Source organism: Embiotoca jacksoni, unplaced genomic scaffold (assembly GCF_022577435.1).
Source record: "Embiotoca jacksoni isolate LCO1_2020_lvr unplaced genomic scaffold, fEmbJac1.0.p SCAF_20, whole genome shotgun sequence".
NCBI classification, from domain to species: Eukaryota; Metazoa; Chordata; class Actinopteri; family Embiotocidae; genus Embiotoca; species Embiotoca jacksoni.
In genome coordinates this window covers 5289148-5304314 of record NW_027185341.1, presented here as the reverse complement: position 1 = coordinate 5304314, position 15167 = coordinate 5289148, and the positions used below count along the sequence as shown (strand labels likewise).

The window sequence follows — 15167 nt, the reverse complement described above, 5'->3', positions numbered from 1 at the left end:
TATATGTGCCCACCACTCATCACTCCCACAGCACCTGAACCCATATACATGTATAACATATAATAGCTCAGAATGTTGGAACCAATAGGTAATAATCTCTGAGTTATTTCAGTGCTCTTTATTTCATATTTTATGCATGACCAAAAAGGTCACTTGAATGGAAACCAATCCAAACGTGAAACGATCCGTCACTTTCTGCTTGTGAAACCAGTGTCTGTTGAGAAACATGTCACTTTTCTCACCTTTTTGTACCACCTGTTCACTGACACCAATTTATACAAGTCTGAACTTCAAACTGTTTCTCAAATATGTAGCCAAGCATCACCTCTGGAATAACAAAAATGATTTTATTTTGTTGAGAATTAAACATTTTCTGTCAACAGGTTTTGTCATGACATCACATACCGAACAGTTCATAAATAAAAATCATGAAAATAAAACAAGACACTTTATTACCCAAATAAACATTTAGTAGTTTTTCGACACGATAATAAATACATTTTACAACTTTTATTTAAAGTCCCTCCACAGTGGCAGCCTTCCTGAGCTGAACAGAATCGACACTGTTCACTTAGTTATAACTCGTGTTTACGGTAAAAGTGGCTTTTTCCTGAATGATGAATGTTCTTGCATCAGCGAGTGCTTGCAACAACTCCTCCTGTAAGATCAGCTTGTGACTGCACTCTAGTTTCCTGTCCTTGGTAACTTGAACTCTTGGCAAGGATCAAGAATATCAAGCATCAGGTCTCGTCTTGTGACTGTAAGTAAATTGGCTTGGCTTGCTTCCTCAGGCGCTGCTGTGCTTGCAGCTTCCTGCCCTTCTGCGTTGCCAGGCCCAGCGGTGGTAGGTACGTCTACAGGAGCAGGCGGAAAGAAACTAGTGGAATAAAATATCTCAACAACACAATAACCCTCACAGACAGGAAGGATTTATGATTATTACTTACAGCCCTTGGATATGGGTTCCTGTAATGTAGACCTGAAAGGAAAAAAAAAAAGATTGTGTCAGTAACAACATTATATCAAACCACATGAGCTCTTTTTCCCTGCAATTATATAAGGCTCAGGCGTAGCACCCAAGGCCTTTTGGGCACGTATAAGCTGAATGAACGTAAGATCATTGTGGAGAGCATCAAAACTATATGAATATATCTAATGGTTGCGGTTGTTCCCAAGCTGACTTTATCTTTAAAGATGCTGTAAAGCAAATTCCAAGATCTGCTTCTCAATACATTATATACGTGTGAAATGAGTTGCTGAAAGCATGTGCAAAGTTTGACAACTTTGTCGCACTGGAAATATGGAGTTAGACCATTGAACAGTTTCTCATCCGTCTTCAGCTCAGGTTTTTTTAGGCGGGGCTAAAAGGTAGCTTCAGTACGTCACCGAGCTAGCGCACAGACGGTTTATATAACCTTCTGCATGGCTCCTCCTCTCACACGGTGAAACGCTATAAAAGCCTGGATCTAATTTGCATAAGAGGTCATCCCACTGGACTTCAGTTCTACTCCTGCAGTAGCCAGATTGTTATTGTACATCAGCTGGCTGCTACAGGACGTCTCCCTCCACCCGCAAATGCATCTTTCCTGGAAGCAAGAACCTCCAAAGCAGCGCTGCATCGCTATTTAAATGTCCTACTGATGAAGAAAGGAAAAAGAGGTGGATTGATTTCGTGAAGAGCCTCGCTGACGGAGACTTTAGGATTAACACCAACAGTCTTCTCTGCAAGGACCATTTCACGGCGGATTGTTTCACCAACGTCCACCGGAGACGGACGGAGTTCACGGACACACCGCTTCTACTGCAGCGCGGCGCCGAACCGAGCACCGCCCTGCCGGCCGTTCATTCTCCAGATGCACCGGCACCGGCCGCCTTCAGGCGACACGTAGTTAACAACCCATACTTCTGTGGTGTGATGAACTTAAAACTCATTTTCATTTCTACTTTACAGCACCTTTAAGTTTTTTGCGTGTTGTTTCTTTATTATCTGCTCAAGTTTTTTTTCTCCAAATTTAAGGATCATTTGACAGAGATGTGGTAATAATAATGGTTAAATATGAAGTGACATCTTTAATTGTAAAACGTAAATGTTTTTCTTGGGGGAGGACCCCAAACTGCTCAAGGGATACATTCACAATAGGGTTCTGCAAAAGTAGAGAACAGACCGTCTTCAATGTGACAAAAAATAAAAAAAATAAGCACGCAAGATTTCCTGGTCTTATTTACACCCGTTCTTACAGCAGGGTGGTGTTTCACTTAACTTATGACAATACAGTTCATCATGACAGTTCTTGACAGTTTCTTTCAGTGAATCATATCTGTCGTGCTTGCTCATGCGGAAACATTCAAGACTTTCAGCTGAACTTGCCGCCCAGTGACAAATACTTTGATCACACTGGTTGGCGAGGCTGTCCAGTTGTGTTATGAATGGCGAAAAATCTGAGAGTTGCAGGAGTACCAGAAAGTAGCATCGTTCAGCTAATCAAAATATTAATGGCTTGAGTGAAGAGCGCAAGCGTGACTTAAAAAGTCAGCACCCGTCAGATGTTTCATTGGATTTAGCCCGACACGCCACTCCAGATGTTTATCAGAGACTTCGCTGAACAAGAAAAAAGCTTCCTCACATTAACAGATACATGGGAAACATGGAAAGCACAAAATAGTGCTGCATTTATCTGTTATTGTGGACTTTTAGCTGCACAGGATTAAGCTTCGTACAGTTATATTCGCTCTTACCTATTTCTATCCTTGCTTCACATTCCTCTATGCACCTCTTTATTGATTCTTGATCTGTGAGCTACAAAAACACACAGAACAAGGGATTAGTCTTACAACCTCTCCGTAGACCTACTGCTTATACATTTCTGTTGTTATATTGTTGTTCACACCTGCTGGTTCCGTCTGAACAGAGTGTGGGCCTCCTGAAGTATGTACGTCCTCTCAGTCGCCGTGTCACTTGTAACACCGCTCTGTGCCTGCCAGGTCCGGGCGACGCGAAACACACGCATGTACAGCGACAACACTGTGCTGCGAGTGGAGGCCGTCATCAGGGCTCAGCGGGTGCCTGAACAATGAAGGAAATTAAGCATTGCGACATTACAAACCCTCTACTATCTGTTTCTGTTCCGTACTTACAAACTCAGTGTTAAATAGCTGGTTGTTATTTTGATAGCAGTCAGCTAAACATCACATTACTTCGGCCATACTGGCCAGAGGACAACAAGCAATACTGTCACAAATCTGTAATCTTAGCTCTGTGCATCTTTTGAGGACAGAAAATATAAACTATCTTCTTAGGATTGTCATTATATATTTTTTTTTGTTGGTGGCTTCACAAGAAGTACAAAATTGTTTCTGACTATTAAAGAATTATGTGTCAGCTCGAAAACATTTGCTGTTGAGCCTCTGTTTCTTGTCACCTCCAAGTTCCCATTAAGATATACCAGACTAAACCCTGCAGAATAATTATTTACTCAGAAATAATAAAAACAGTGACACACTGAAATGATACAACAAGTTTTTCAACACGTTTGTGGAGATTTAATTTCACAAAAACAAACTAATAACCTTCTTAAAGCTGCACAGCAACACGTGCATCAGGTGTTGTTGTACTTTAGTGCTGCAAATTCCCCCTCCCCCCCCAAAAAAAAAAAAACCCTGCAAGTAGTTAAACTACCATTAATACGCCTGTGTTTTTGTTTTTTTTCTACAAGTCAAAATGTCTGCCGTGAGAAACGTCTGATAGCTGCTCACTTGAACGAGTTTCTTGCCCGGCTTTGAGTGTTCCCATCATTTATCGCTAGATGGCGCTAAAACCAACACTCATGACTGACTGGAAGGTATTAAATGTATTTTCTGATATGTGTAGATATTAAAAGGAGTCTTAAAATTGGTGCCATGATCGTATTTGTTTCCATTGTGCTTCCCCAACCTGAATATTACAGCATAATTTGTTAACATGAAGCCGGCTATCTTGAACCTCATTTTTTAAAAGGCCAAATGTAGTAGTAAGGACTGGAGATTAAATTAATAGTGAGATGAACGCCATTCCCATTAACGACTTTTCCGTTGCGTCATCGCAAACTAAAACGTGTTAGACATTACAAAACTTGACCTACCAGCTGTGTCTGCAGAGGGAGAGGCTGGGTTGCAGTCGCTTACTCGGACAAGCAGAATGTCGCTTAATGATGACGTTTCCCCCCGTTTTTTTTTTTACTGGCTCGTGAAGAAACGAATAAAACACATAAAATAAACGAGGGCCACTAACTTTTAGTCGGACATCAATTTTCAGTCGTGTCGCTTAATGAAATTATTTGAAACATTTTCATATAACTCACTGTTCACGGGAGCCGTTTAAATAATTTGACACATTTTCTAATATTAAATAGTATACTCTCGAGACCTCTGAGATGTCATCGACAAATCTCGTGCATCAGTAATTTTTTTAATTTTTTTTTAATTGTTTTTTTTAATTGTTTTTTTTTTTATGGTCTCTATTGAAAGGACGTGTTGTCGCTGTAACGGGTGGATCAGCTGTTGGCTGCTCGTCTGCAGGGAGGAAGTGACGTAGGGAAACGTCCGTCACGTCGCTGCGCTCAGTGACTAAAAGGGGGAAGCACAAAGAAATTGGCTGCTTCAGTCCGAGCTGCTCCTTTAACTCTCCTCTGAGAGGAAAGGGATTCAAAAGACAGCTCCGGTTGCTAGCTTGTGACTTATTTATTTTCTAAAGGCGGAACAGAATCTGACATTTTGACGTTGGAAGTTTGTTTTGTTGTTGTTGTTGTTGTCAGCTGCCAGCTAGTTTAGCTAGCGATCTGAGTTAACGCGACGAGTTTGTGTATTTTTTTTTTTTTTTTTTTTTTTTTTTTTTTTTTTTTTTTTTTGTAAGGCAACTTATTTCAATTATCTTTTGTGTGCCGTCACCACCGAAGGGATGTACGTCCCGATCCCACATGACGGAGGTTTCCAACAAGGTGAGTTTCTTCACGTGGACGTGTTTAATGAAACAGACCTAGCCTTTTAGCCCACAGCTAACTTTTAGTGAACCGGAGCTGATGCTAAAGCGGAGCTACGGCGACGTCGCCAGGGCCAAGCAGGCAGGCAGGCAGGTCGGATGTTTGCTGGTAAAAAAACAAAAAGAAATGGCCCGGAGACGGTGATGTTTTGCGCGTCGACAGCAGCTCGACAACGAGCCGCGTCTAGATTTGTGTGTAAATAAGCTGTAAACGTGCCGGTTGTCAGTGATTATCAGAACTTTGTTTACGTGACGTTTGAGTGGGTTGGACGCGCTAAGTTCAGCTCTGCTCCGCCGCTTCCCAACAAACTTGTTAAAATATAGTTTCTCCCGACTTTAGTTGAAGGTCGGGCATCAAAACTCCGACCTGACAACAGGGTTGATGATGTTGTTCTGTTTGTTTTCGAGCTCAACTTTCATCTCGGGACAGTTTAAGGACGAGCTAACAATTTAGCCAAACTAATGGCCGGACAGGTTACGTAGTGTTGGTTCAACTATCCTGCCGGCTCAGTTTGTATTTTATATTAAAAAAATAAATAAATCAGATTGAACATGAAGGCCTTCAGACGTCCCTCTGATGTCAGTGAGGTGGAGTCAGCCACAGCTGACCTGAGAGATCTGCCTGTACATGCCCAGTGCCATGCCCAGGTCCTTTCGCTCCGATGCTGAATATACATTTTCTTTATTCATGTATAATAAATACCAAGTATCGTGGCTCTACATGATCCGTGATCACAACACCGAGCATCGTGAATGACTGACATTTTTTTTATAACTACTTATCAGTATTGTGGATGTGATGACTAAGTGGACAAAAGGCAAATAATAAAACGGATATGAGACTAGATGTCTAGGATGATATCTCAAATTTGAATAAAAAATATAATGCCCAGCCCTATGGTTATGGATCACAACGCAAAGTAGTGGTCGGTTTCAAAAGTGAGGATGTTTCCTGCCATAAGCTGAAAATTCATAGTGTTTTGTCTAAATAACTGCCCGCCCACCCCCTGTGCTACCACAGCAACAAACCCTCCAGAAACTCGGGGAGAACCCCGGAAGTAACCCGACGTTGTGGGATTTTACAGCAGAGTCCAGGAGTTATGATTCAGGACGAGGCGAATCCGTGCCCTGTGAGGTGTTCCTCATTTCACTCCCGATGTTATGGATGCACAAGGCCCTCTCAAGTCCACAGTGCACCATATGTGTTCAGTAAAATTGTTGTAAATCAACTTTTTCGTAGTTATAAATCAGTCATTGAATAACCCTGCATTGTGGCAAACAGTTTTGTTGTGCTCAAATTTCATATTCATAGCATGTTGACCTAAATAGTCCTGCAGGTTTGGGGATGATGTGCTATCACTTTCTGCTTATGATGACAAGATAATGTGTCTTTTCAGCATTGCGGATGTCAAGGTCACAATGATGGAGCAGAAAAGAAAGACAATGCCATCTGAAGGACTGTTTGTAAGTAACATCCTAATCAGCTGCTGTGATAGACGCACCGTCATCTCGTACATTTTGTCCATGCAGGCGTCAAAGCAGGATGCATTAACATGAGCACTTGAAACCAGGTTATTTTTAGTAAGTAGGTAGGTAAAAGGGAGACAATGCGTTTAGACATCTTGCTTTAGTTTGATCACTCTGAACTCCAGCTCGCATGCAATTAGGTCAGAATCTGATGTTAATATCCGCCTTTTGCACATTAGGTTTTTATGGTTAGTCTTACTTGCCAGTCACAATCTTAGTTATCAAGCTGGTGTTTCTTGAGAAGATTTGAAAACTTAAACTTATCAGACATCACACAACTTTATTGGAGTGTGACTACAGAGATGTCCAATGAGACATGAGTCCCCTCATCTGTTCCATACACATGCACTCTTTAAAGCCATTACAAAACCTACAAATAACACCTTTTTGATACTAAATGTTGGGAATCATTTTCTATCCCTAGTTGCTAATGTCCATGTAAATAAACACAAACATTGCTGTGAAATGTCATAGTAAAGACGCTGTCGTTTTTATGGACAACCATAGTGGCCCCATTGCTTTTGTCTGTGGTTGTTATTTTGCAAACTGATGATTTTTTTTTTTTGATCTGCTGCCATCACTGCCGGGATTCAGTGAGGAAGTGTTACTGTACGTACTGTCTGTTGTAAAACTTTGTGTAACTTCCTTTATCAAATTAGGATTTTTCTAATGCTTTGTTTTCACACCTTGTAATAACCAAAGATAAACATAGAATTGTACACCAGCCGTGTATGAAGAGACGGCACACAGGAGCATTACTAGATAAAACAAACAAACGGTGAAGGTACGAAGATATGTTGCCATATTTAAATTGCCTTTGGCTGAACCTTCGATGATGCAAAGGAAGACCTTATAGAAGCCATATTAACTTTATGCAGATTTTCTGTCTCAACACAAAGAAAAACAGGTTCACCTCAGCAAGTTTCTGAGGTTACCACGAAGAGCATTTTTGTAATCTTTTTTTTGTCAAGGTTTCTATGGTGATTTGCACTATGTAAGTGTTGTACAGTATGTATGCACGCAGACTGTTTTTTAATCTGGTCTTTACTTGTTAGGGTTTTTAAGTCTGCTAATTGAGGACCTGGATCGTGGCAGATTTGGCACAGGTAGTTAACTTCTTAATCATTAGTGTTCAGAAGCCTTCCCACTACTTCCCACATTTTGGCCTTTTTGTTGTGAAATATACTGATTCACTTTAGAGGTCCACTTTGTGATAGTGAACATCTTTTAACTGTTCTTCACCTCAGGCCTGAGGGTATGTTGAGACGTCTCGCCAGGCCAGAGCAGAGGCGTGTAGGGGGTTCGGACGGGGACTGAAGGGCGAGGAGGACAGACAGACGAGGGACCAGGGAGGAAGACATGGGCCAGTGTGTCACCAAGTGTAAGAATCCGACGTCCTCACTCGGCAGTAAGAGTGGAGACAAGGAGAGCGGCTCCAAGTCCCACAAGAAAGGTGGAAGCGCTGGTGGCGGTGGGGGCCACAAAGAGGAGCCTAGCGTCCCGTGTAGCAAAGCCACCAGTGAGCTGTCGAATGGGACCAAAGCCTTAGAGGTGACCATGGAGACGCCTGTCATTCCTGCGTTGATGGGGGACCCACGCAAGGACGAGTGTCTGGATGGGGATGGGCTGTCGATGCTGCGCATTGCGGAGCTGTTCTGCGACTACAAGGATGAGCAGGAAGATGCCATCTTGGAGGAGGGCATGGAGAGGTTTTGCAATGATCTGTGCGTGGACCCAGCAGAGTTTCGTGTGCTTGTTCTGGCGTGGAAGTTTCAAGCAGCCACCATGTGCAAGTTTACAAGGTAAGGTGGAGATTTGGGGAATGGGGCATGTTGCTTTCTATGCTGTTGGTTGATCAGGATAAACTAGCATGACTGCTGTACAGTAATTGTCTCTAGTTAACATGGTACAGACGCAGATTTATCCTCATCCCAGGTGACCTAAAAACATAGTTCCATTACTGCCTGTCCTGATTTAATTACCTAACGATATATGATTTTCCTGTATCTGCGAACACTCAAGCAAAGACTTCTATTATTCAGATGTGCAAAACATGTCACTTTACATTTCCTGTTTGTCTGTGTGTTCTGGTGGTTACACACATACCATTAGAGCATCAAGGTCCTGGGAGCGGTGGGCAACATGGCTCTAAAGTAATATTACAATATTTTGGGGCATTTCTACAATACCAATAGGACAAACTACTTAAAATATCTTATTATTCATTTTAAAAACATACAGTTGCAAAAAATAAGTGTTATAGTTTTACATGTCAGCATAAAGACAAGAGTTTATCTTCAAATATTTAGAAATAATGAACATATTACTGTGTTTTGTTTGTGTATCTGATATTTTGAACCAAAACAGTTCCATACAGCCATGGAGCTAACTCCTCCAACATGGAGCAGCTTTTAGTCATGCTTGTTGTCGCTGTTACACACGTGTGCTGCGTTCAGGCAGCTGGGAGGTGGGAAAGTTCCCGTTTGGGAACCTCCTACTTCCCAGTTGAGAGCATTTACATGACAGAACAGATAGTTGCATGTGTTCAACTTTGTATGTCAGGTGCAACAAAGTAACGTCAGCAAAGCAAAGAAGCAGCAACTTAAATGCTTTCTAATCTACTGGCAGGACTCCTGTCAGTTGCAGTAACGGTGAACAGCAAGCCAGAAGGCTGGAAACACAAAAACTACCTTCAGGACGAAGACAAATTTGTGAAAGCAATTGCAAAGTATCATTTAACGTCACAATACCCTGCTCAAGTTAATATGACCTGAATGAACCAGGAAGTGGCAAGTATCTCTTCCTTTTACCACATCATGTTAAGTAATGTCAAACCTACGTTTTAAAACTCTTTCCTGGTATTTTAGGTGTATTTTCCCACTCTGAGGTTGGGATTTTCCCACTTCCCTGTTGCTTATGACTGCACCAGTAATGTATGTTAAATCGTTACATTGCTACAAACAGTCAAAATATTGGCACTATCAGGACATGATTTATTTTTATATATTAGAAATTGGGTCGATATTATTGTGAATGATATGATATGGCACACCACTATGTCCCGGGTCAGATTCCTTTGTTGCATGTCATACCTGTTTCTCTCCCCATGTTTCCTATCTGCTTTGTAATTTTTGGTATAATCCATAAAGGTAAAAAAAACCATCGAATATCAAGTAAGGTTGGATTTATTTAGTGAAGGTATCTAAAGAAATCCTGCATCATCAAACCGGTGCCTCTTCTCTGTGTAACACTGCCAACACGATGACTTCATATGACAAACTTGGAGAGATTCTCCAGGAATGAGGACAATCAGAGTGTTTTTGGTTATTTGGTTCCATACAGTCTGATTTATGTCCGATCTGTTTACTGCATTTTATCACTCCATGCACACTAGCCCCTGAAACTTCTCATCTCGCTACATAAAACATTAAAACTGCTTTAAAACAGCGGCCGCCTGTCGTCACTGCAGCAAAGCTGTGGCGGTTCCTGGCTGCCTCTGATCAGCTGCTGCTGTCCACATAATATAATGTCAGCACACAGCTCAAAAGAGTGGGTTGTAGCTTAAAATAGGTGAAATGGTTAGTAATATGATAAGGTTAGCCTACGTAGACACTTTTGAAAATACTATCACCGACATCCCAGATTGGATAATCAGATTTGGAAGTTGATGTTTCTCCAATACTATTTCTTTTCATTGAAGAGTGTGTTCTATCTTTGTGAAGTGATGTGCCATTCAGGTAACTCAGAACCCGTACAATCTCCTTCTGTACCTCTTCCCACTTCTTTCAATGATTGCCACAGAGGCAAGTTGAACCATCGTGAAGTTCAACAGCAGCGATACAGAGCAGAAGCATCGTCGAGTGTGTCAGCCACCTTCCCGCTCCATGCTGCTGCTGCATTTATATTTAAAACAATGGAGGCAGTGGTGGCGGCAGCCACTTACTGTATGAGAGCACCTGAAACCTTCCTGAGATGGCTTTTCAAGCACAGTCTGAGTGGAGTATTTGCAGTCTAAAAAAAACCCCATCTTATTTTAGTAACATTTTGCAGGTGTACCACACCTCTAGTGCTCTGGGCTGAGAACTGTGATTGACCTTGTGTAATATACCGGGTAGGCTTGTATTGATTGGCGATCAGACTATTAACGATTGAAGACACAAACACTGATTGTTTTTGGCTGAACTGCAACAGCGTGCTGCCAGCGCTATTCGTCCGAATACTGCGACTTCCTGTATCGATTTCAAATGAAAAGCCTAGTTTTATTTTTCTATCAGCAATCATTGGTTAATGAGCACAGGTGACTCTGCTCGTTAATATAAAGCAACTCATTTGCACGCCCATTTTCATCTGCCAAACCCGACGAGTGAGCTGAGTGGTGTGACAAAACCCTGCATCTCCAAACTCCTGCTGCAACTACTGCGAGCCTCGCAAAACAACCAGGATGTCCTCCAGACAAATGTATCATAATATTATTACTATACTGTCTGCTGTACTAGGACATCAGCTGTGTTGACATTATGAATGAGTGATGAGAGAGAAAGTTAGCCCCCTTTTCCTGCCACTAGCTGCAATTGGATCTTCTTTTAGCAGGCACCTTTAATGACGATATGATGATATGAAGGCACAGATGTTTTCCCGGCTCTGATGCTGGTTATTGAGAGAGGCAGTGCACCGTTCTTAGCGTAGGGTTCTACACGAGCACTGTGAGACTCGCTGTACTACTACGTACTAGCTGACAAACTTGTTTCGAAAGTAAAATTGTCTCTAATATCCTCAAGTCATGTCAGGGCAAGCCCCTACATATTCTAAACACAGACTGTTGACACATCTCCTCATGACCAATAACCAATGAAAGAATTAAATATTTGGACATGATTGGAAAAGTAAAGGCCAAAGGTTCTTTATAAATACAGAGGAATCATTGAGAGAGTATTATAGCTGTAATAAATGTCACCCACTATTCGGTAACTAATTCTAGAAGTGGATCATTTATTTATTCCAAATGCCTATACAATTTGTCATAATTTGAACATTTGTCCTTATATGCTAACTTTTCAAGCAACCGATATTGTTAAATCACAATATAGTGCACCACTTATAACTAGCTTACTGTCTGCTACTATGTGATACTGTTTACTTTATAAGATAACACCAACATCCCCTCCCTTTTCTGTTTGCCTCTCAATCTTTCACGTTGCAGTGGTCCATTCATTCATCCATCCTTAAAGGTCCCATAGTTCCACTTTTCTGGGTTTTATTTGCAGACTCGATCTCCATAAGACGATATTTTTATGGTTTTAAATAGAAGCTTTATCAAGAACAAGCTTTGTTTCCGTGTCTCAATGGTGGATTGATATAAATGACCCGCTCTTCTGATTGTCTGACTCTTGTCTGAGTGACGTATGCTCAAGCCAACCGTAGTTTTTGTTTGGTCTTGTACCTTGAAAGCTTCATGATGGATTGAATGGACAGTGGGCCCCGCTGAAGGCAGACATGAGTTTGTGACATCACAAACATGTATAAGTCCAAACAGCACAGTTGTTGAACACAGGTTGTGTGAATTTCTCCATGAACTGAGCATTTTGGTATTTTCACAGTATTCATATAGCACCTCTACCTGCTTTAAAATTTAAAAAGGAATGCAAAATCTGAATATGTAATTGTATCTTATTGAGGACACTCACTTTCTCCAGCCCTTTATCCTAACCTTAACAACTAAGTGTCTAACCCCAGCCATTACCCTACACCTGATTCTAGCCTTATCCCTAAAACTACATCTTGAAACTCAAACACTGGTTTGAAGGTGTGTCAGGTCGTGAGGATCCATCAGTTGTCCTCCCAAAAATGCCCTTACTCCTAAGGTGTAAAACTGATCCTGGCACACACACACACAGACAGTTATCCACTGTCAGGTTGGAGGCACACAGGACGTGGATCCTGCTCTGTACTCCCTCTCTGCAGTTAGTGTCGGACATGAATAGGGCTGCCTGCTGGTTGGATCACCTGTCGCTGCTCCCTCTCTGATTTTTTTTTTAACTCAGCACTTTTCTATCCAGAGGCTTTGGACAATAACAAACTCTAGTAACCAACATGTTTCATTGTCAGCCGATGCTTACTGAAGCTCTTTATATTACATTTGACTTTGAAAAGCCTACACTGTTGTATCTGCCTGGGTCGGGGCCCTCAACACTGTTGTGAAAATAACATTTGTCAAAGTTGCACTGAAAGAATTCATGTTTCTAATGTACTCTTTAAACTGAAACTTTTGTCAGTGATGTTTGAAGTGTTACACACTGCCCCTTCTTTACATTGGATGTCTTTTCGGTGTTTTATCGCACCTTTTTCCAAATTAAGCTGCAAGTTTGATCTGGTTCTGCTCACATAGCTTTGTTGAGAACCAAACTATTTTCTTTGTGGCCTCGTCGTGAGTGAAATTGTCCAAAGCTGTTCTGATATCTGGTCTTGTTTTCTTTGTGTCATCAGGAAAGAGTTTGTTGAGGGTTGCAAGGCCATCCAGGCAGATAGCCTGGAGGGTATCTATTCACGCTTCCCCTGCATGCTGCTGGAGGCCCAGGGTGAGGAGAGCTTCAAGGACCTGTACCGCTTCACCTTCCAGTTCGGCCTGGATGCCGAGGAGGGCCAACGCTCGCTGCAGCGCGAAATCGCCATCGCCCTGTGGCGTCTGGTTTTCACACAGGACATGCCCACGATCCTGGAGCACTGGCTGGACTTCCTGGGGGAGAACCCCTCAAGTATCCGGGGAATCTCAAGGGACACGTGGAACATGTTCCTTAACTTTACCCAGGCGATCGGGCCTGACCTGAGCAACTACAGCGAGGACGAGGCCTGGCCCAGCCTCTTTGACACCTTCGTAGAGTGGGAGTTGGAGCGCAGGAAAAAAGAGGTGGAACAGGCACGGATGGCAAAGGAGGAGGAGGGGAGGTGTACTGAGACAGAGTGTTCTCCCACCACAGACAGACTTGAAACAGAGGGAAGCCGCGGCTCACAGACGTGGGGGGGCCACTGACCAGAAAACAAGAAATACTTGTAAGGGAGCGAAGGGTCTGACCTATAAGTGAACTGTACATCTGTGAATCGTTGGATGAATATTAGTATTACCATTACAGCTGTTCATTTGGCTCTCCTTTTCTGTTGGGGTGGGAAGTCTGCTTTGCAACCTTTTTTTTTTTTTTAAAGGGCTCTTAAGAATTGTTGTGTTTTAAGCACTTCTATTTAAGTTATTGTTTTACTTTTTTCTCCTCCCATATGTGTTTTTAATAATTTAGGACACGTGGTCCATTTTAATGTAGACCTAACTACCATAACCCGGCAGAGCAGTAAAAGTGTGACAACAGGAAATAAAAAAAGAAGAAGAAGGGAAATTCAGGCAGCCTGTCTAAAAAATAATTTCTTACAACCAAACACAATATTTACGACAAGCGTCAGGGTCAGTGAAATTCTCTCGATTGGGCTAATGTAGTTAGATTGTATGTTTTTTTTTTTGTTTTTTTTTATCTTGCAGTGCAGTGAGGATGAACTGGTTGCACTTGTATTGCCTTCACCACTGTTGGCCTGCAATTACACGGCGAACAGTAACAGATTACAGTTCTGTCACAAGGGCATTTTATTTAAAAAATAATAATACAATTCAATTTCTGTACTTGATTTATCAACGTTCCGATATTCATTTTAAATCCAGGTCGGTTTCCATGGTAACGGACCCACCCAGCCTCCCCAACTTATTTTGTGTTTAGTGTTTTGGAGTGCTACTAGTGCGGTGAGCAGCTTGGCTTGCTTAAGCAGCTGCTGTGCTCCCTTTTGACCTCTAGCATCTACCGTTTTGATGTCCACCTATTTTCAAGGAGCAGTTAAAGTATATACGACACAACGATGTTGGCTTTTTTTTTTTTATCTAAGCTGCGTCATTGATCTCATTTTAGGAAACCTGACAAAAGTCATTTCTGACAGAAGATGCCTAAACCTGCGCCACATAAAACTTATGTTGTTTACCTTTTCTGGAGTTTGAGTCTTCACATCCTTGAACTGCTTTATGAAAAAAAAAAAAGATATGTGTGCGCACTTCACAAATAAATGCTGACTGCTGCTGGTAATGGTTGTAATGAATTGCACAAATACCAATGGCATGCTAATTTGCTATACTTGGGAACGCTTTGCAGAGAGATTGATGTCGACCACATTATTTCCATTTGAAACCTTTTCCAAACTGTAGATTGGAGAGTCACCGAGGGAGTTTTGGGTTGAGTGAGTGAGAGTTATTTCGAAATGCTGGCTAATCAAGAGTCTGACAGGGATTCAGTGTAAAAGGGTGGCCATGACCGGATCTGTTTGGTTTACATCTACAATGGTTTTCTTTCAGCCCCCCCCCCCCTCCCCTTTGTCCTTTTTTTTTTTTTTATATATATATATATATATATGTGTATGTATATATATATATATAAAATGTATTGATTTATATTAAATAAAAAACAGTGTTGAATTTTTGACCAGGAGAGTCTGTGATTTTACTTCAAACACTTGAAGTGTGCTTTGTGGAGGTTCGTGAGGATGTCGGAGCTGGAGGCTGGAGGGGGCGTGGCTTACACTGATGCTGCTCTCTCATTGGTTG

At 41.8% G+C, this 15167-nt stretch overlaps 2 protein-coding genes across 4 annotated transcripts; one reads left to right on the top strand and one right to left on the bottom strand.

Annotated features, from left to right (window-relative positions):
- Positions 1-321: 321 nt before the first annotated feature.
- Positions 322-4180, bottom strand: lyrm1 (LYR motif containing 1). Its single transcript, XM_069155336.1, has 5 exons — positions 4119-4180; positions 2889-3064; positions 2737-2797; positions 948-979; positions 322-854 (listed from the first exon to the last, which is right to left on the bottom strand). The coding sequence occupies exons 2-5, from the start codon at positions 3045-3047 to the stop codon at positions 741-743; spliced, it is 366 nt and encodes a 121-aa protein (XP_069011437.1). The 5' UTR covers positions 3048-3064; positions 4119-4180; the 3' UTR covers positions 322-740.
- Positions 4181-4876: 696 nt separating this feature from the next.
- Positions 4877-15045, top strand: dcun1d3 (defective in cullin neddylation 1 domain containing 3). Of its 3 annotated transcripts, XM_069155870.1 has the most exons (6): positions 4877-4973; positions 6412-6478; positions 7136-7150; positions 7597-7647; positions 7789-8343; positions 13025-15045. In XM_069155870.1, the coding sequence occupies exons 5-6, from the start codon at positions 7901-7903 to the stop codon at positions 13566-13568; spliced, it is 987 nt and encodes a 328-aa protein (XP_069011971.1). In that variant the 5' UTR covers positions 4877-4973; positions 6412-6478; positions 7136-7150; positions 7597-7647; positions 7789-7900; the 3' UTR covers positions 13569-15045. The 3 variants fall into 3 exon arrangements, with proteins under 3 accessions (XP_069011971.1, XP_069011970.1, XP_069011972.1); XM_069155869.1 differs by lacking the exon at positions 7136-7150; XM_069155871.1 differs by lacking the exons at positions 7136-7150; positions 7597-7647.
- The last annotated feature ends 122 nt before the right edge of the window (positions 15046-15167 follow it).